The sequence below is a fragment of the Haliotis rubra genome, unplaced genomic scaffold (assembly GCF_003918875.1).
Source record: "Haliotis rubra isolate DU_JTF1 unplaced genomic scaffold, ASM391887v1 Scf492, whole genome shotgun sequence".
In the NCBI taxonomy this organism is placed as follows: Eukaryota; Metazoa; Mollusca; class Gastropoda; order Lepetellida; family Haliotidae; genus Haliotis; species Haliotis rubra.
The window spans coordinates 226,683-248,185 of record NW_025767182.1 but is presented as its reverse complement, the minus strand read 5'-3'; the positions used below and the strand labels follow the sequence as shown (position 1 = coordinate 248,185).

At 40.0% G+C, this 21,503-nt stretch overlaps 1 protein-coding gene across 5 annotated transcripts in view; it reads left to right on the top strand.

The window, feature by feature from the left end:
* The window catches only part of LOC124291459 (NAD kinase-like), a 57,067-nt gene extending 36,174 nt beyond the window's left edge, over positions 1-20,893 (top strand). For all 5 annotated transcript variants that reach the window (XM_046728444.1, XM_046728446.1, XM_046728447.1 and 2 more), the window contains 9 exons: positions 5,746-5,854; positions 6,456-6,541; positions 11,956-12,058; positions 12,873-12,994; positions 13,250-13,349; positions 13,460-13,617; positions 14,352-14,434; positions 15,633-16,385; positions 16,822-20,893. In XM_046728444.1, the coding sequence (XP_046584400.1) occupies positions 5,746-5,854; positions 6,456-6,541; positions 11,956-12,058; positions 12,873-12,994; positions 13,250-13,349; positions 13,460-13,617; positions 14,352-14,434; positions 15,633-15,816 (945 nt within the window). In that variant the 3' untranslated portion in view covers positions 15,817-16,385; positions 16,822-20,893. The remainder of the gene's footprint in view (positions 1-5,745; positions 5,855-6,455; positions 6,542-11,955; positions 12,059-12,872; positions 12,995-13,249; positions 13,350-13,459; positions 13,618-14,351; positions 14,435-15,632; positions 16,386-16,821) is intronic.
* Positions 20,894-21,503: the final 610 nt, after the last annotated feature.

Genomic DNA, 21,503 nt, shown 5'->3' with positions numbered 1-21,503 from the left:
GACACAGACTAACACAAACTGTTGATGCTAGCTTCTATAGACGTCAATAGACGAAGACACAAACTGACACAACTTATTGATGCTAGCTACTATAGACTTCAATAGACCAAGACACAGACTGACACAAACTCTTGATGCTAGCTACTATAGACTTCAATAGACCAAGACGCAGAATGACACAAACTGTTGATGCTAGCTTCTATAGACGTCAATAGACGAAGACACAAACTGACACAACTTATTGATGCTAGCTACTATAGACTTCAATAGACCAAGACACAGACTGACACAAACTCTTGATGCTAGCTACTATAGACTTCAATAGACCAAGACACAAACTGACACAAACTGTTGATGCTAGCTTCTATAGACTTCAATAGACCAAGACACAGACTGACACAACTTATTGATGCTAGCTTCTATAGACTTCAATAGACCAAGACACAGACTGACACAACTTATTGATGCTAGCTTCTATAGACTTCAATAGACCAAGACACAGACTGACACAACTTATTGATGCTAGCTTCTATAGACTTCAATAGACCAAGACGCAGACTGACACAAACTGTTGATGCTAGCTTCTATAGACGTCAATAGACGAAGACACAAACTGACACAACTTATTGATGCTAGCTACTATAGACTTCAATAGACCAAGACACAGACTGACACAAACTCTTGATGCTAGCTACTATAGACTTCAATAGACCAAGACACAAACTGACACAAACTGTTGATGCTAGCTTCTATAGACTTCAATAGACCAAGACGCAGACTAACACAAACTGTTGATGCTAGCTTCTATAGACTTCAATAGACCAGGACACAGACTGACACAACTTCTTGATGCTAGCTACTATAGACTTCAATAGACCAAGACGCAGACTAACACAAACTGTTGATGCTAGCTTCTATAGACTTCAATAGACCAGGACACAGACTGACACAACTTCTTGATGCTAGCTTCTATAGACTTCAATAGACGAAGACACAAACTGACACAACTTATTGATGCTAGCTACTATAGACTTCAATAGACCAAGACACAGACTGACACAAACTCTTGATGCTAGCTACTATAGACTTCAATAGACCAAGTCACAGACTGACACAACTTCTTGATGCTAGCTACAATAGACTTCAATAGACCAAGACGCAGACTAACACAAACTGTTGATGCTAGCTTCTATAGACTTCAATAGACCAGGACACAGACTAACACAAACTGTTGATGCTAGCTTCTATAGACTTCAATAGACCAGGACACAGACTGACACAACTTCTTGATGCTAGCTACTATAGACTTCAATAGACCAAGACGCAGACTAACACAAACTGTTGATGCTAGCTACTATAGACTTCAATAGACCAAGACCCAGACTAACACAAACTGTTGATGCTAGCTTCTATAGACTTCAATAGACCAGGACACAGACTGACACAACTTCTTGATGCTAGCTACTATAGACTTCAATAGACCAAGACGCAGACTAACACAAACTGTTGATGCTAGCTACTATAGACTTCAATAGACCAAGACCCAGACTAACACAAACTGTTGATGCTAGCTTCTATAGACTTCAATAGACCAGGACACAGACTGACACAACTTCTTGATGCTAGCTACTATAGACTTCAATAGACCAAGACGCAGACTAACACAAACTGTTGATGCTAGCTACTATAGACTTCAATAGACCAAGACGCAGAACTAACACAAACTGTTGATGCTAGCTTCTATAGACTTCAATAGACCAGGACACAGACTGACACAAACTCTTGATGCTAGCTACAATAGACTTCAATAGACCAAGACACAGACTGACACAAACTGTTGATGCTAGCTACAATAGACTTCAATAGACCAAGACACAAACTGACACAAACTGTTGATGCTAGCTTCTATAGACTTCAATAGACCAAGACGCAGAATGACACAAACTGTTGATGCTAGCTACAATAGACTTCAATAGACGAAGACACAAACTGACACAAACTGTTGATGCTAGCTACAATAGACTTCAATAGACCAAGACGCAGACTGACACAAACTGTTGATGCTAGCTTCTATAGACTTCAATAGACCAAGACGCAGACTGACACAAACTGTTGATGCTAGCTTCTATAGACTTCAATAGACCAGGACACAGACTAACACAAACTGTTGATGCTAGCTTCTATAGACTTCAATAGACCAAGACGCAGACTGACACAACTTATTGATGCTAGCTTCTATAGACTTCAATAGACCAAGACGCAGACTGACACAACTTATTGATGCTAGCTTCTATAGACTTCAATAGACCAAGACGCAGACTGACACAAACTGTTGATGCTAGCTTCTATAGACTTCAATAGACCAAGACGCAGACTGACACAAACTGTTGATGCTAGCTTCTATAGACTTCAATAGACGAAGACACAAACTGACACAAACTGTTGATGCTAGCTACAATAGACTTCAATAGACGAAGACACAAACTGACACAAACTGTTGATGCTAGCTTCTATAGACTTCAATAGACCAAGACGCAGAATGACACAAACTGTTGATGCTAGCTTCTATAGACTTCAATAGACCAAGACGCAGACTGACACAAACTGTTGATGCTAGCTTCTATAGACTTCAATAGACCAAGACGCAGACTGACACAAACTCTTGATGCTAGCTTCTATAGACTTCAATAGACCAAGACGCAGACTGACACAAACTGTTGATGCTAGCTTCTATAGACTTCAATAGACCAAGACGCAGACTGACACAAACTCTTGATGCTAGCTTCTATAGACTTCAATAGACCAAGACGCAGACTGACACAAACTGTTGATGCTAGCTTCTATAGACTTCAATAGACCAAGGCGCAGACTGACACAAACTCTTGATGCTAGCTTCTATAGACTTCAATAGACCAAGACGCAGACTGACACAAACTGTTGATGCTAGCTTCTATAGACTTCAATAGACCAAGACGCAGACTGACACAAACTGTTGATGCTAGCTTCTATAGACTTCAATAGACCAAGACGCAGACTGACACAAACTGTTGATGCTAGCTTCTATAGACTTCAATAGACCAAGACACAGACTAACACAAACTCTTGATGCTAGCTTCTATAGACTTCAATAGACCAAGACGCAGACTGACACAACTTCTTGATGCTAGCTTCTATAGACTTCAATAGACCAAGACGCAGACTGACACAAACTGTTGATGCTAGCTTCTATAGACTTCAATAGACCAGGACACAGACTGACACAAACTGTTGATGCTAGCTTCTATAGACTTCAATAGACCAAGACGCAGAATGACACAAACTGTTGATGCTAGCTTCTATAGACTTCAATAGGCCAAGACGCAGACTGACACAAACTGTTGATGCTAGCTACTATAGACTTCAATAGACCAAGACACAGACTGACACAACTTCTTGATGCTAGCTACTATAGACTTCAATAGACCAAGACACAAACTGACACAACTTCTTGATGCTAGCTACTATAGACTTCAATAGACCAAGACACAAACTGACACAAACTGTTGATGCTAGCTTCTATAGACTTCAATAGACCAAGACGCAGACTGACACAAACTGTTGATGCTAGCTTCTATAGACTTCAATAGACCAGGACACAGACTGACACAACTTCTTGATGCTAGCTACTATAGACTTCAATAGACCAAGACACAAACTGACACAACTTCTTGATGCTAGCTACAATAGACTTCAATAGACCAAGACACAAACTGACACAAACTGTTGATGCTAGCTTCTATAGACGTCAATAGACCAAGACGCGAGAATGACACAAACTGTTGATGCTAGCTTCTATAGACTTCAATAGACCAAGACGCAGACTGACACAAACTGTTGATGCTAGCTTCTATAGACTTCAATAGACCAAGGCATGAGACTGACACAAACTGTTGATGCTAGCTTCTATAGACGTCAATAGACGAAGACACAAACTGACACAACTTATTGATGCTAGCTACTATAGACTTCAATAGACCAAGACGCATGACTGACACAACTTCTTGATGCTAGCTTCTATAGACTTCAATAGGCCAAGACGCAGACTGACACAAACTGTTGATGCTAGCTTCTATAGACGTCAATAGACGAAGACACAAACTGACACAACTTCTTGATGCTAGCTACTATAGACTTCAATAGACCAAGACGCAGACTAACACAAACTGTTGATGCTAGCTACTATAGACTTCAATAGACCAAGACACAAACTGACACAAACTGTTGATGCTAGCTACTATAGACTTCAATAGGCCAAGACGCATAGACTGACACAAACTGTTGATGCTAGCTACTATAGACTTCAATAGGCCAAGACGCAGACTGACACAAACTGTTGATGCTAGCTTCTATAGACTTCAATAGACCAAGACGCAGACTGACACAAACTCTTGATGCTAGCTTCTATAGACTTCAATAGACCAAGACGCAGACTGACACAAACTGTTGATGCTAGCTTCTATAGACTTCAATAGACCAAGACGCAGACTGACACAAACTGTTGATGCTAGCTTCTATAGACTTCAATAGGCCAAGGCATGAACTGACACAAACTGTTGATGCTAGCTTCTATAGACTTCAATAGACCAAGGCATGAGACTGACACAACTTCTTGATGCTAGCTTCTATAGACTTCAATAGACCAAGGCGCAGACTGACACAAACTGTTGATGCTAGCTTCTATAGACTTCAATAGACCAAGGCATGAGACTGACACAAACTGTTGATGCTAGCTTCTATAGACTTCAATAGGCCAAGGCATGAGACTGACACAAACTCTTGATGCTAGCTTCTATAGACTTCAATAGACCAAGACGCAGACTGACACAAACTGTTGATGCTAGCTTCTATAGACTTCAATAGACCAGGACACAGACTAACACAAACTCTTGATGCTAGCTTCTATAGACTTCAATAGACCAAGACGCAGACTGACACAAACTGTTGATGCTAGCTTCTATAGACTTCAATAGGCCAAGACGCAAGACTGACACAAACTGTTGATGCTAGCTTCTATAGACTTCAATAGACCAAGACGCAGACTGACACAAACTGTTGATGCTAGCTTCTATAGACTTCAATAGACCAGGACACAGACTAACACAAACTCTTGATGCTAGCTTCTATAGACTTCAATAGACCAAGACGCAGACTGACACAAACTGTTGATGCTAGCTTCTATAGACTTCAATAGACCAAGACGTAGACTGACACAAACTGTTGATGCTAGCTTCTATAGACTTCAATAGACCAAGACGCAGACTGACACAAACTGTTGATGCTAGCTTCTATAGACTTCAATAGACCAAGACGCAGACTGACACAACTTCTTGATGCTAGCTTCTATAGACTTCAATAGACCAAGACACAAACTGACACAAACTCTTGATGCTAGCTTCTATAGACTTCAATAGACCAGGACACAGACTGACACAACTTCTTGATGCTAGCTTCTATAGACTTCAATAGGCCAAGACGCAGACTGACACAAACTCTTGATGCTAGCTTCTATAGACTTCAATAGACCAGGACACAGACTCTGCCTTCAGCAGGGATGGATCTTACTGTTATACAGACACTTATACAGACACTTGACACTAGCTACTTTGCCCTTCAGCAACCTTGATATTACACACACTCTGACGGAGACTCATCACACTAGGCAGTTACCATATACATATTCTGACTAAGCTGACTTACTTGTTTCAGGAGAAGAACATGGTGGTGTATGTGGAGGAGAAGGTTCTGGAAGACACAAGTAAACTGTTCCGAACAAACAGTCAGGACCTTCTGTCCAAGATACAGACATTCAAAGAAGGTGAGTCACAACAAAGCAATTCCGTACATGTATATGTAGCTGGGAATTTGTTTGGCATGCAAATGACTTTGATATGATATCCACACTTATTTTTGAAACATGAAAATCTTGATGATATTAGTGTAGCGGATAAAACATGGTTAATTCAGTTTAGTTGGTCCAGGTATTGAATGCATGCAGCCAGTTCAAAGTGGTATTGAACCTAACTCACTCACTCACTCACTCACTCACTCACTCACTCACTCACTCACTCACTCACTCACTCACTCACTCACTCACTCTCACTCACTCACTCACTCACTCACTCACTCACTCACTCACTCACTCACTCACTCACTCGATTTCATTTAATGGAACTTCAGATGTTTCAAACAGTGGCAGTGATCACAATGTTTAACATTAAGAATTTACAATGTTTATGCTGCTGCTAATAGACTGACTGACTGACTGAGTTTAGTTTTACGCCGCTTTTAGCAATATTCCAGCAATATCACGGCGGTTGGACACCAGAAATGGGCTTAACACATTGTGCCCATGTGGGGAATTGAACCCGAGTCTTTGGCGTGAGCTGCTAATAGAAGACAAATGATGTTTGTTGCAGGAGAGGAGGATCTTACAGACAAGATCGACTTTATCGTGTGCCTCGGGGGTGATGGAACACTGCTCTACGCTTCGTCTTTGTTTCAAGTAAGTCCATGATGATTTAAGGTGTTAACTGGCCTGGGACTCCTTGTATTAAAGAACAAATAAACTTTGTTTTTTTGTACTCTTTTAACCATTACATATGAAAGATTTGTGGTTAGTCTTATGCGGAGCACCAAATTCATTCTCGAAAAAACTTGTGGTTAATTAATACCGAGCGATTAAAAGTTGCCCAAAAGTTGCCTGCTTCACTCTCGCCCGCCAACGAAACCACAGACAGGGTACATAACTCTGTCGCCAGAGCACTGCAGTGACGTCATGTGAGGAAGGATTTTCAGTTAGTTGTACATGAAGTGTGTAGCAAGCTTGTCATTTTGATGATTTCCTGGCATCAACGAAGACATGCCGAATCCTTGCGTTGTTGCCAATTGCTCCTAGGGTTCGGGCGATGGTGTCACCATGCACAGATTTCACAGCACCCGCAGTTTGTTCTAAATGGGTTATGTTTGTGAGTGCGAAGCGAGCGTTGTGGAAGCCTGAAACGATATCTTACTTGTGTTCAGATCGCTTCACGGAAGTTAAAGAATCAAAACTACTTACTAGTTGTAGTAAAATATGTATATGATTGATGACCATAAAGATATTCCATGACACAACTTGTAACATAACACTTTCTTCCTCGGAAGCGAAGTTGTGGTCGAAGTGACAATAATATTGTAAGTAGTATTATATTGACACCCACCTCGCTTCCATGAGAGAAATTGTTATGTTATAAGCTATGTCATACAAAATCCTATTGGCCATCAATCAAATACATATTTTACTACCAGTAGAAAGTAGTTTTGATGTTGTAACTCCCTGAATGCGGATGTTCGCGACAGGGCACCGCCATTTTTTAAGAACGTGAAGTCACAGGCTAAAGTCTGTTAGAATTAATGAGATTATGGTTTGTTTTCATCAAGTTAGAAAATCAAAACTACTTTCTAGTTAAATATGTATTTGAATCATGACCATAAGGATTTTGCATGACACAACTTGTAACATAACGATTTCTTCCACGGAAGCGAGGTGGGTGTCAAAGTGACAATACTGCGCGATAGATTTCCTGCCACATTCAGGTGGTTAAGTCCACTCACCAGTATGTAGATACTAATCAATGTACGTCTTTATATTTGGTCTTATAATCCTAATTAGTTTATTATCATACTTGTATGCGACCCGTGAAGATCCGGGGTAGAATAGGTCTTCAGCAATCCATGCTTGCCACAATAGGTGACTACGCTTCTCATAAGAGGCGACTAACGGGATCGGGTGGTCAGGTTCGCTGACTTGGTTGACACATGTCATCGGTTCCCAATTGTTCAGATCGATGCTCCTGCTGTTGATCACTGGATTGTCTGGTCCAGACTCGATTATTTACAGACCGCCGCCATATAACTGGAATATTGCTGAGTGCAGCGTAAAACTAAACTCACTCACTCACTCAATACTTGTATGCATTTTGAAACTTAATAAAAAGCAGGCGATCTGCTGATACTTATAGTGAATTTATAACAGGACTGTAATATCTAGACATTTTATAGTTTGCCAATGTCAATCATAATTCGCACACACACGCCCTACCTAATGTATGTTGTCTGTCTCATTACACTTCACGGCGAAATCAATGATTCTGTTGAATGCTACGACAAATGAATAAAAACAAAATGCAAATATTCAAATTAAAACAGATTAAAGTTTTAGGAACAGTGTCAGGCTATTACCTTGTTCGAGGAACATATCCATCAATATCCACAAAAACGAGTGATATGCCATTCATCTGCAGCTGTTCCAAGTGATGTGTCTTTTAACAGTCTAATATACGAAAAAGTGATATATCGTTTCAGGTATTTCACATTGGTGTATAGTCTCATTGGTCACCTAAGACAGCACACCTGGCAACTAATTGCATAATGTCCGCCATTCTTAAAAAAAAAGTAATTTAGTAGCCAATAATGAGCAATCAATCAATGTATTGGCGGTTAATCCTTTGAAAGAAGGACATTGTTTTTTACACAGACACTTTACGACAGAGTGTATTCAGTATAGATGAGTAAATCTACATACAAAAATACTACCTTTTGACATATCCGCTCTGCAAGATAAAAGTAATGAATCACTCAGCGTGTTATCGGTTAAACCTTTGATCAATGTTTATAAAGTTGCATATTTACTCCAGACACAAGAAATGCCTTTGTCGGTTAATATAAGTGGTGTTACCACTAATTATACCTGTTATAAATTCATTAACTGACCATCAAGTGAATGATGACAAATAACTTGTGTAGGTTTATACCACCTAACACGGGTTACAACAAGGGACTATTAATTGCTGTATTGCATGCAATTTTATTTGCATGTGAAAACTTATGGGTCGACACTGTTTTGAGAATACGAACAGAACTTCGTTGTTGCATAAGAAATACATATAAGCATTTGCTGTGTGCTAAAACTGTATGTACCTATTTACCTAAGTAAATTTTCAGATTCCTCTTGCAATGGCAAAGTAGGGTTGTTTAGTTTACGGATTCAAATTAATAAAATGTCAGTTTTTCATATCATACGTAATAGACATCATATTTTTACATGACATGATTAAATATCGAGGTAATAAACACAGAAATGGGATCAATTTGGATCAGTCATTATACCATCCAGACATTAGAAAATCTGAAAAAGCCCACACTGCTTTGTTACTTTATTACAATCAGACAAGAACTACCGGGGATATTTTCAAATAACTGCATCTGATGGGCATCCACCCTTCTTAGTGTCGCACTGTTTAGGTTGAAGAAATTAACCGTAACTGTGATGAGCAAGGCTGATCATCGTTTTCACTATCACTAGTGTCTGGCTCGAACAAATAAGGTCTAGCGACACCAAGCGATTTTGACAGAATCGTCTATGAAAACAAGTTGTAACTCGGAAACTAGGCAAAGCAGGAGACAAAATCAAATGACAGTAGATTGTGAGAACATATAGCTTTCATTTTTCACAACAGTTGTCACGATTTCAGGTTTATACAAACCTGTAAACAAGACAATTTACCCCCTGAAATGTACATGAATTCTACATCGGCCCTCATATCTATTCCTCATATGACGTCATGGAGACGCTCCCCTCTTATTGGTTGAAATTTCGTTCGCGGGTGAGAATTAGGCACTGTTGTCAAAAAGGTCGATTTAAGTTAATTAAAGATCGAAATGAGTAGTTTTAATGACGGGGTTTCATTCATAACGATGCCAATTAGTGATTTATGTATTTGTACCCCCCTAGAGTATATGTGATCTTTAAGTAATGTCAGTGCTGTGATAAATGTAACTTTATACTTAAATTTGTGCTCCAGGTTAGTTTATAGTTTGGTGTTTCGCCTGTTGAATTGGGACTTCTTGCACAAATAATGTCAACATAACTTTTCACTTTAATATGTGCTCCAGGGGGTGTTAGTGCTGTGATCACTTTGTTGAACAGGATCCTGGACACTATGTGAAGTGTATTTATAGGTTATAGTTTCTTTGTTCAACGTTAACCCTTTGACTCAGTCTGCTTAGTTGTTTTCACACTTGGATTATTTTGAGCATTAGGCTCTGTTAGAAATGTTGGTGATTTCAAATAGTTAGCTTGAGAGTCGTATTGAGATCTTTAGGGAGGGTCGTAAAGATTGAACTGTATAATCTGTGCTACAAAGACAGCAGAACAGAGGCGTGTTCAGAACCACGAGCGCCCGCGCTATTGCCTCTCGTGAGCACTCGCATCGGCCCTGAACGGACGCGAGTGCTTGGTTACATTAAACCATTCGTGACCAACTCGTGTTATTCCGTGACAATCCGAATAGCTTCTTGTCTTCTTGTTGGAGGTTATGGAAAGGGGCGAGTGGTGACGAATGACATGAAACATGGTCGGCATCTTGGTTCGCTTGGTGAGGCAGCTGTTCAGATCGTTCAGGATCGAGTGCTCATTAGTGTTCGCAGGCACGTTCTGAACATGCCTCAGGTGTAGGTGGTGCGGAACAAGGGAGATAACTCATCAGTCAATGCACAGGCATCTCGGAAGGTTCAATCTGGGATGTGTGGGGCCCATCCTCTCTTTTAACTCACCTGTATGAATGAGGTCTCTAAAATTGTTTTAATACATTTCTGTACCTATTATCAACACACAGAAACTGATGACCAAGAATTAAATTTGTTATATGTGAAGTAGTTTCCATGAACATATGTAACAAGAAAGATATGGACAACAGTTATGACTACATATAACTGAGCTTCGTGATTAAATAGTATTCGTTGGTTCTGTTGAAAGCCCATGTTCAATTCTATTAATGGGTATAATGTGTGAAGCCATTTATTGCACTTGGTGTAGTTCAATGGAATATTACCTAAATCAGACTAAAACAGTGCTGTTCTCTCCAGTGATAGCATCAGCATGGGTTCCTTCAGTTACTCGGGCGGTGGGGTAGCCTAGTGGTTAAAGTGTTGGCTTGTCACGCCGAAGACCCGGGTTCGAATCCCCACATGGGTACAATGTGTGAAGCCCATTTCTTGTGTCCCCTGCCGTGATGTTGCTGGAATATTGCTAAAAGCGGCGTAAAACCAAACTCAATCAGTCAGTCCTTTAGTTACTCAAACTGACATGTCAAAATTCTTTTGAAATATTGGATAGTTGTGTCAGTAAGGTTTCAGGTGAACCTCAGCTTGGCGTTGGTCTGTATGCAGAGCTCCAGATAAGATTTAGCTCATGTGGGTACTGAACCCACTGTATTTTTTTGGAGTGGGTATTATGAATGTTGAGTGGGTATTTCATTTTCCGTTACCCACTGCTTTCAAATATGCGCGTATTTCAGTCATTTTACTCACCTAAGTATTATGTCACTGAGTAAGTTTACTAAGCAGGTATGTTCTGCCTTATGTCATACCTAATCAAAACCAACTTAAATATAATGGAAATGATTTCATAAAAAAATCACTCATCCTATACTGACAGTACAACACTTGTCCTATACTAACAGTACAACTTGATAGCAATCGATGTCTTTTTCATTACGCAAAAGCGATTTTTATAAATATATTCTGTACGCATTTGTTTTAAACTTTTTGCGTATCTAACATTTTAAATGCGTAATTGGTACGCAACAATTATTTTTCGATTCGTAATTGGAAATTTTATAAGTGTATTTTACCCGGATACGCAGCTTATCTGGGCCTCTGTGTATGTGTGAAATTAATTTTGGTTGTGGAAATTACCTCCCCTTGATCTAACCAGAACCCTATTTGAAACTTGTTGATATAATTATAACAATGGACATTTTTAAAATGTCTATATCCACGCACTTGTGCATGCTCAGAGCACTAAGATATGAAGTTGTACATTGTGTTATTTAGTTGTTGTTGTTGAGTACACACAGAGTGTGTTTGTCTCCCCAGCAAAGTGTTCCTCCCGTGATGGCCTTCAACATGGGGTCGCTTGGCTTCCTCACTCCATTCCACTTCTGCAACTTCCAGGAACAAGTCACAAGTGTTTTACAAGGTAGTGTGTTTCCCAGCAACAGACTTAATTGAAATGAAAAGATATCTGCCCATAACCCCCATATTTTCTTAAATCATTCTATGCCAAAGTATAGAGGCCTATGTTTTTTTATGAAATGCCTAAAACGAACCCTAAACCCTAAACCCTAAACCTAACCCCTAACCAAAACCCTAACCCTAATCCTAAACCTAAACCCTAAACCTAACCCTAAACCCTCAAAATAATCCTGATAGATATAATACATTACATGCGGGGGTTACGGTCGGAACTCTTACCATTGAAATACTAAGTAGTTGTAGTAGCATGGATTTGGGACGACATGGACCTTACGTTAGGCATTTAGAACACATTATATTGCAATAGAGGCCATGTTTCGATGTAGATGCTAACACCGTTATCAAGAAAGAAATGCTGCATCTATTCCAATAAACAAGTTATCTATCCATAAAAACTGTTCCTCTCCTTACGTTAGTCTGTCTGTGTTGATTGGTTTTATCCTGGTAGCAATAGTTTATTTTCATTATCCAGTGTATAAAATATAGCCGTCCCACCATCCTTGACGGTCTATTTCTGTGAAGGGGGTCTATCAAATAAGTCAGGGGGAAATATTTGAAAAACATAAACTTAACTTGGTTTGAACTTCGTCTTATCAATCATGTTCTTTCTCGTTTTCGTTTCAACATTTGCTGATTTTATATTGTTTTAGTTTATGGGACTGGCTGTGTTTGTTGAGGACTGGTCACTTTTTTGGACAGCCAGTCCTTGGACAGGCCACATTTCAAAACTATTTTATAATGTGATGATTTTGTTTCAGGTGATGCGTCCCTGCTGTTGCGATACCGCCTCAAATGTGTTGTATGTAATCAGGGATCTGAGTGTTCCAGAATACCTCATGTAAAAAATATAGACAAGAAATGTGGGGATGCCCATATATTAGTAAGTATACATACCTATTGCCAGCCACCTTTAGAAGTAATACACACAAACTAAAGAATTTAAGGATGTCAACTTTTTAATTATGAGGATTATTTTCTGACTCTTTCATCTGATGGAGGAGTAAGAATATTCTCAGAAATTCTGTGTCTTATGATAAAGATGATGTCATCCACAATTTTCATGTTTACAAAAAGACTCACAAGAACAAACTCAGTGATACAGTACACAGTGTTGATTGTGATGTTGCTGTTTCAGGTGCTCAATGAAGTAGTGATAGATCGAGGGCCTTCCCCATACTTGTGCAATATAGACCTGTATATAGAGAGTCGACTTGTCACGTCAGTACAGGGAGATGGTGAGTGACAATTCTGTTGTTTCAGTTTGCCATGACCATTCTTGATGGTTCGATTCTTTCAAAACCATCGCCTGGCTTGACTGTGTAAATATGTTCGTAACCTGTTTCAGGCTTGATCATCTCCACGCCAACGGGTAGCACGGCGTATGCGGTTGCGGCAGGTGCCTCCATGATCCACCCCAATGTTCCTTGCATCCTCATCACACCCATCTGCCCTCACTCGCTCTCATTCAGGCCGGTCGTAGTCCCGGCTGGCGTAGAAATCAAAGTGAGTTCAGTCAAAAGCCATATCTTTCGGAAGGGTGATGGTAATCTTGACGTGTATAGATGGTCTGGCGAGTTTGTGGTGAAGGTACTCGGATATGGTCTAGTGAAGTCTACAGATGGTAGAATTCAGCATCTGGTGAAGTCTATGCATCATATCAACAGCGTCAAAGTCAGATGGACCGTATCCGTGGTGTAGTGGTTAGAGCGTCCGCCCAGAGAGCGGAAGGCCACAGGTTCGATCCCCGACCGCGTCATACCAAAAGACGTTCAACTATGGTACTTGTTGGTCCCTGCCTGGCGCTCGGCATTAATTGGTACAACAAGGACTGGTCGGCTCGGAGTCAGTATAATGTGTCTGAGTGGGGTATTCATGCTTCACTGCGGCATGGCATCTCAGTGGGCTAGCACTATAAAACCAGCTTAAGTCTAGGCTAGTACAAGCTGCCGCACATACACATACACACGCATGCACGTCGTCATATGAGCGAAATATTTTCAAGCACAACGTAAAACCCAATTTCACCTCACCTCAAAGTCAGATGAAGGGGGATAACTCCAGCCAAGAAAATGATGCCGTTTTGAGAATTGTAGGAAATTGTCTCTTGGGCTGCCAAAATGTTGTGAAGTTCAAACTAGAAACGTTATGGTTAGATGTAACTCGCCATTATATGCATTATGATGTTACTGAAAGTGTTCACCTCCACAAACCTGGTAAACGTGTGTTTGCTTGGACAGATCATGGTGTCACCTGAGGCTCGGAACAACGCCTGGGTTTCATTTGACGGCCGAAACAGACAGGAAATTCAGCAAGGGGACACGTAAGTTTCGATTCCTGTGTAGTGTAGCTGTCTTTTAGTTTTGAAGCACATGATCAAAACATTATCAGCTTAATTTTTGTGCTTTTATTCATAATTTTATTCAGTATTGTTTACATTAATTTTGCAAAAGAGTGGTTGGCTGATCACACCAAGTCACCATTATTTACAGCAACCATGACCACATCAATGCAAGAATATAGCTGGAATATTGCTGAGTGCGGCATTAAACAACAAACAACATCAATGACTGTTATTCCTGGATTATATTACGAGACAATTACGTCTGGTACTTGTAGTCTCTGCTGATGAAACAATACCTAGAATACAGTCAATAAATGACACTGAAATTGTAAACCAAGATTTTAGTGATGTTTTTTGTATATTTCATATTTTCATGAAGCAAGTTTGACAACAAAACAAACTCCTACTACTGCAGTGAACATACCACAAGGTGCACACTAAAGCAGAACAAAATATTTGCAGATTTATTTTTAGTCTGGAAATTTAGATGTGCAATGAACTACTGTACCTGAAAAACAAGGCTTTTTTAATTAAGCCTTAGGTTAAACAACATTAATGAGCATTACAAACTGTACCTACCTTGCAGCAGTGTGCGAAATAGCTTCCAAATTTTGCTTGCTAGTCGGGGTAGCTATGCCTGAAAGTTACTAGCCCACAAAATACTTCACTAGCCCAAAATCTGAATGTAGAAACTTAGCAAAAGATTACAAAAGGGTCAAAAACCATTATTTATCAGGCCATAATTTTGCATGATTTATAAGTGTGTTATGACTTAACAAGTCGGAGAGAGTGATTTATTTTAAAAAATAACCTCATGAAAATTCCCTAGCCAGTCAGTCCAGGGACTGGGGAGATTGGCTGGCCCCATTGGATTTTTACTAGCCACGGGCTAGTGGGCCAGTGGCTATTTCGCACACTGCCTTTCAGTCCAGATGTACCTGGTCAAGTGAACACTGTATAACCATGGTTACTGTAACCGACTCTCCCTCACTTCCAGGCTATACGTCACCATGGCGATGTATCTGGTTCCCTCACATTCTATATATTATGGCCATATTAGCTAAAACTGACTCTCCCTCACTTCCAGGCTATACGTAACCATGGTGATGTACCTGGTTCCCTCACATTCTATATATTATGGCCATATTAGCTAAAACTGACTCTCCCTCACTTCCAGGCTACGTATCACCACAGCGATGTACCCAGTTCCCTCGGTGTGTGCCAAGGACCAGATAGACGACTGGTTCGATGGTCTGGCTGACTGCCTCCACTGGAACGTACGGCGGCAGCAGAAAACGTTACCTTCACTACCCAGCACAACCAGCCTAGACTCGGTCATCTTGGACCCTGACAGCAACTGATCGTGTTATTGAAAGGACAATCCAAGTCAATCCAAGCAGGAAATATACGTCATAACATTGCTTTTATAGACCCGGACTCACTGACCAGAAACTAGTGTAATCTGTGATCACTGCTGAAGGTCATCTGAATTATATAACTGACCACATCAAGTGCAAGGTCAAGGCTGTGATTAACAAGGCACCATGATTAAACAACTTCTGTGTACTTCCAGATTCATGAATGGATATTAGGCAGGTGGTAAAGATGTGTGATATCAAGACTACCTAGGTATCCAGGTGTCTGTGTGCACAGGTGCCAGAATGTCTTTATGTCTAGTAGTCCAGATATCAAGGTGTCAGGGGGAAATTGTGGCTATGTGTCCTTTTGTCTGTGGATTTAGGTGTCATTCTATCCTAGTGTCCATGGGGCTATGTATATACTTGCCAGAGTGTCCGAATATCCAGGTGTCAAGGTGTCTATTTATCCTGGTGTCTGGGTGTTTGTGTATCTAGGTGTCATAAACAGAGGTGTGTGTGTGTGCATGCATGCACTCGTCTGTGCGTGCATGCGCAGGTGTGTGTGTATCCAGGTGTCTGTGTATGCAGGTAGGGGTATGTGTGTGTGTGTGTGTGTGTGTGTGTGTGTGTGTGTGTGTGTGTGTGTGTGTGTGTGTGTGTGCATGTGCATGCAGGTGTTTGGGTTTGAATCCAGTTGTACTCTATATCCAGGTGTGTGTGCGTGTGTGCGTGTACGTGTGCATGCACAGTTGTACTGGATATCCAGGTGTCTGTCTGTCCAGGTGTCTGTCTGTGTGTGTCTCTGTGTGTGTGTGTGTGAGAGAGAGAGAGAGAGAGAGAGAGAGAGAGAGAGTATGTGTGTGTGTGAGAGAGAGAGTGTGTATGTGTGTGTGAGAGAGAGAGAGAGAGAGAGAGTGTGAGTTGTACTAAATATCCAGGTGTCTGTATGTATCTAAGTGTGCTGGATATCCACGTGTCTGTGTGTATCCAGTTGCGCTCTATATCCAGGTGTGTGTGTTTCCAGGTGTCTGTGAATCCAGGTGTGTGTGTTTCCAGATATGCTGTATATCTAGGTATCTGTGTGTCCAGGTGTGTGTGTTTATCCAGGTGTGCTGACTATCCAGATGTGCTGTGTATCCAGGTGTGCCGGATATCCTGGTGTCTCTGTATGTAAGGGTCAAGACACCCAGTATCCCAGTGTCTTAAAAAGAGGTACCTGTGTGTCAAGGTGTCAGAATATCCTTGTGGCATGGTGTTGAGGTGTCCTGGTGTCAGGATCAGGGTGTCTGTATATGGGTGTCCGGACACCTTGTATCCCTGTCTCTGGATGGCATGGCATCGAGGTGTCGTGGTATCAGGGTCAGGGTGTATGTATGTGGGTGTGAGGACACCTAGTATCCCTGTCTCTGGTTGGCATGGCATCGAGGTGTCGTGGTATCAGGGTCAGGGTGTATGTATGTGGGTGTGAGGACACCTAGTATCCCAATCTCTGGTTGGCATTGCGTCAAAGTGTCAACATTTCCTGGCAGTCATTGTCCTGCCCTTGAAGATTTGAAATCATCCATGTTTCCTAATGAGGAATAGAATCACATCTGTTTTTGATGCAGATGAAAATGTTGATTTTTTTATGTAATGAAATCATTTTATGGCATTATGTGATTGTGTGACAGGCCTTTTGAAAGCCAATAATGAGTTTTATACACAGAACTGGAGTGCAATAACACCAGGTCGGCCAGGAAGGGAGGATGACAGCTTGGTCACATGAACCCCTGGCACCAATATCCGGTAGATAAATGTACATATACACAATCTCATGCAAATGGCGGTGTTCTGCTATTGTATAGCGTAGTCAAATGGCATTCGGAATCCTGTCAAATATGTGACCTTGTTAACTATCTTCAATGTTTTAATTGTCTGAGAAAGTGAAGAAGAGCGATATTGTTATTCATGGTGTCTTTCTGGACCGTATGAGTTACTTTATTATTTATCCTGTTAATTGTTCATATATCATATATATATATGACCAAAACATTGTTTTAGTTCATGTTTTAGAATTCACTCGGTGAGTCAATTTTGGGAAATAGATGAGGTCATCCATTTTCATGGAACATTCCTAAAAATATTATAATTCAAGTATGTAAACATGTGAAATATTTTATTACTTAGTTTAGAGATAAGACATGATTGACTTTTGTATTTCAACTCCTTTCAATGCTGCAGCTTTGTTACAACCTCCCATATGAAACCAAAAATGTCACATTGAAATTGTACGTATGTGTGTCTTACTGATCAAACACTGCATCTAATTGTAAACAAATATTTGTCAGGGTGTTCATAACTGTGTGGCTGATGGAGTAAATGATCATAAGTGAAAAAAAGCAAAATGTAGCTGATGCTTTTTGTTTCAAGGCAGAGTTATCTCCCCACAATGTCTAAATACCTGAGAATGCTTGCTTGTTTAGATTTTCAGTAGATAGTAGATAGGGACAGTGGGAGTCTCATTAATCCTTGACAGGAAGAGTAAGAAATTTGTTGTATTTGTTCACTTTTGATTCCTTTCAGAAAACCTGGAAAATTTCAAGGATCATATGTCCATTTCCCAACTGAAAAACCAAAACATAAGGTTAATTTATTGCATCACCTGTACATGTTTTTCTATGGGCACCTGCTTTTATTTGTCATTGTCGTAAGTGTATGCTACACCAGTTGGAAGATTTGTACATGTTCAAGTCAAAGAAAATGTTGAGAAGCAGAATCTTGTCAGAGAACCTTCTTGCAATAATAATATGAACGTTGATGCATGTTTTCAAAACATTTTTCTTTTGTCAGGACATAGGTCCCTAATCGCATGATCAGTCTTCCAGCATTCTTCATGAAACATCTTTACACACCATCCACATGCAGCCATATACCTAGTCTCTGTGACCTAAAACTTGCATATGGACCAGTACAATATGGAACAGCTAAGCAGACATGTTAAGCAAATGCCAGTAGTTGTAAGACCAGTAGCACAAATGGGCAGATAACTCTAATTTTCTTCCCCTTGCTTGCCATGTGCTTGGGATGACCTAAAGAGGGTAAAGCTTCTTTATCAGAACCTGATGTTGGATGTTGTATTTCTCAAATTGAGAAATACAGTGACTTTCTCATCAGCATTTGATTTTGTATGTTTTATTTCTCAAATTGAGACTTATTATATTGGAATCTTTCTAATCATAGATGCTCTGTCCTACTAGAACCTCAACTAACTTGGCAGAAGTAGGAAGCCCACCTCTAAATGACATAGATAGTCCTAAGCAATGATTATCAGAAGAATGTGGTTATCATTGACATTATAACTCAATCAGTCCTCCAGAATTATCAATCACTTTAAGTTAATGAAAAACTATGTAACATTAATGTTTGCAGAAGATTCAGTAACTCAACATGTAAGCCCATTTCCCTACTGTGGTGTTTCTGTGATGTTGCTGCAACCGGTGTAAAATCACCTCAGGAATTGTATCTAGAAACACATAAGAAACTGTGTTTGTATGCGAGACATTAATCATAAGGCAGGTTTATCTAGTCACTGGATTCATTAAATAATCTTCATTAAATATTGTATCTCTGTTAAACAATGATGTTTACTCTCTGTGTTGGGACTTCCTCCTGTAACATGCCGCTGTAGGCAACAGTTGATTCATCTATACATAAGGTTGTTGTTGCATGTACAGTTGGTTTAATGGAAGCCCTCTGTGGTCAATTGTCTGTTGACCCATGAAGATCTTGGTCTTCAGCAACCCATGTTTGTGGTAAGAAGTGACTGGCGGGATCGGTGGTCTAGCTCCCGACTTGGTTGACACATGTCATCGTTTCCTAACTGTGTAGATTGATGCAGTGACTGGCGGGATCGGTGGTCAAGCTCCCCGACTTGGTTGACACATGTCATCATTTCCTAACTGTGTAGATTGATGCTCATGATGTCAATCACTGGTTTTTCTGGTCCAGACTCCATTATTTACCGACTGACATCATATAGCTGGAGAACTGCTAAGCATGGAATTAAACAAACAAACATTTGTCTGCCATGTCATTTGGTTCATCAAAACTAAACATCCAGGTCATTTGGATGTTTCTTCAAGGGTTGTCTTGATATAACTGAGATATCATTCAAAGCAGTGCTAAATCCAACTCACTCACTCACCCCAGCTGCCATTGTCATCTGTCCATCAATCCATGTGAAGCTAAGTACACTGCCGATACCTTGAGGGAATGGTATCTTTATCCTTACATAGCCTTATCAGGAGGGTGATTGTAGGGGATAATGTACACTAACATCTAGTCGCTGAAATGAACATATTTTACTGAAAAGAAATCTTAAATTATCTTAATAAAATATAATAAAAATGATCCCAGAGACTTTCTTCAATTTCAGAAAATAGGCAATTATTTAGATTCACCTGGCTCCGATCTCAAAACAAACTTAAGTTTTTCTCAAATTTCAAACTGAGTTTGACAATTTGAAACAGCTGAATTTTTAACTCAAATGTATTTTTTAAATAAAAAAGCCCAAACAACTTAAGTAATCTATCCACCAAACTCAAATTGTCTACTAAGTTTGAGTTTAATATTGATTTAAGTTTTTGCATTTTTCTCAAATTTGAGTAAAAACTCTGACTTAAGTTTGTTTCGAGAAATCAGGGCCAGGTATTATAGACTTGCATAGCATTGGTTGTATTAGTTTCAGGTCTGTAGGATAGACTAGAGGAATTGTATCCATCAGTGTTATGGCAGTACTGCAAGAGTTAACACTACTACAATAACATTGTGATTATATACCAAGTACCTTTACCTACCAACATTGTGACTTATCCAGTGTCTCAAGAAGCTGTCTACACATGGCTGGTAACATTTCTGGTGAACTTATATTTGTACCTATGGGACTGTCTAGTTAAAATTATCAGTTATTCATATTCACTCTGATGTGTATAATCTATAAAGATGTCTTGCTTTCAGTAATATACAATGTCAACACCTGTTTGTATTTTTATTGAATATTTTATTTATCAAAAGAAACAATAAAAGAAGTACACAAATGCAAGGTCTTTGCCGTGATATTTTTTATGGTGAAGTCTTGGAACAGAAGACGTATATAGGCGGGACGTTTAGAGTTCTTGAAGTCATCACGGCTAATATACTGCTTATGCTCATACTGTTGATCACTGGATTATCTGGTCCAGACTTGATTATTTACAGACCGCCGCCATATACCTGGAATGTTGCTGAATGCGGCGTAAAACTAAACTCATTGAATCACTAATATACTGCTTAATGTGCGGTTTATTTCCAAAAAGACGCTGCGGTCGTAACTTAGTCTTTGAAGGAGATATGTATCGTAACAGAAACAGGCACACAAAATCCGCTAGACTTATTGCAGGAGTACATACATGGCAAATCTATTAATTTCACGTCTTGTTATGTTAAATTCCTATTTGAAATATACCCTTGAAGGTCCGGGTTAGAATATTGATCTTCCGAAACCCACCTCGTAAGAGGTGATCAGGTGGTCAGGCTCGCTGACGTGGTTGACACGTCATCGGTTCCCAATTGCGCAGATCGATGCTCATGTTGTTGATCACTGGATTGTCTGGTCCAGATTATTTACATACCGCCGCCATATAGCTTGAATATTGCTGAGTGCGGCGTAAAAC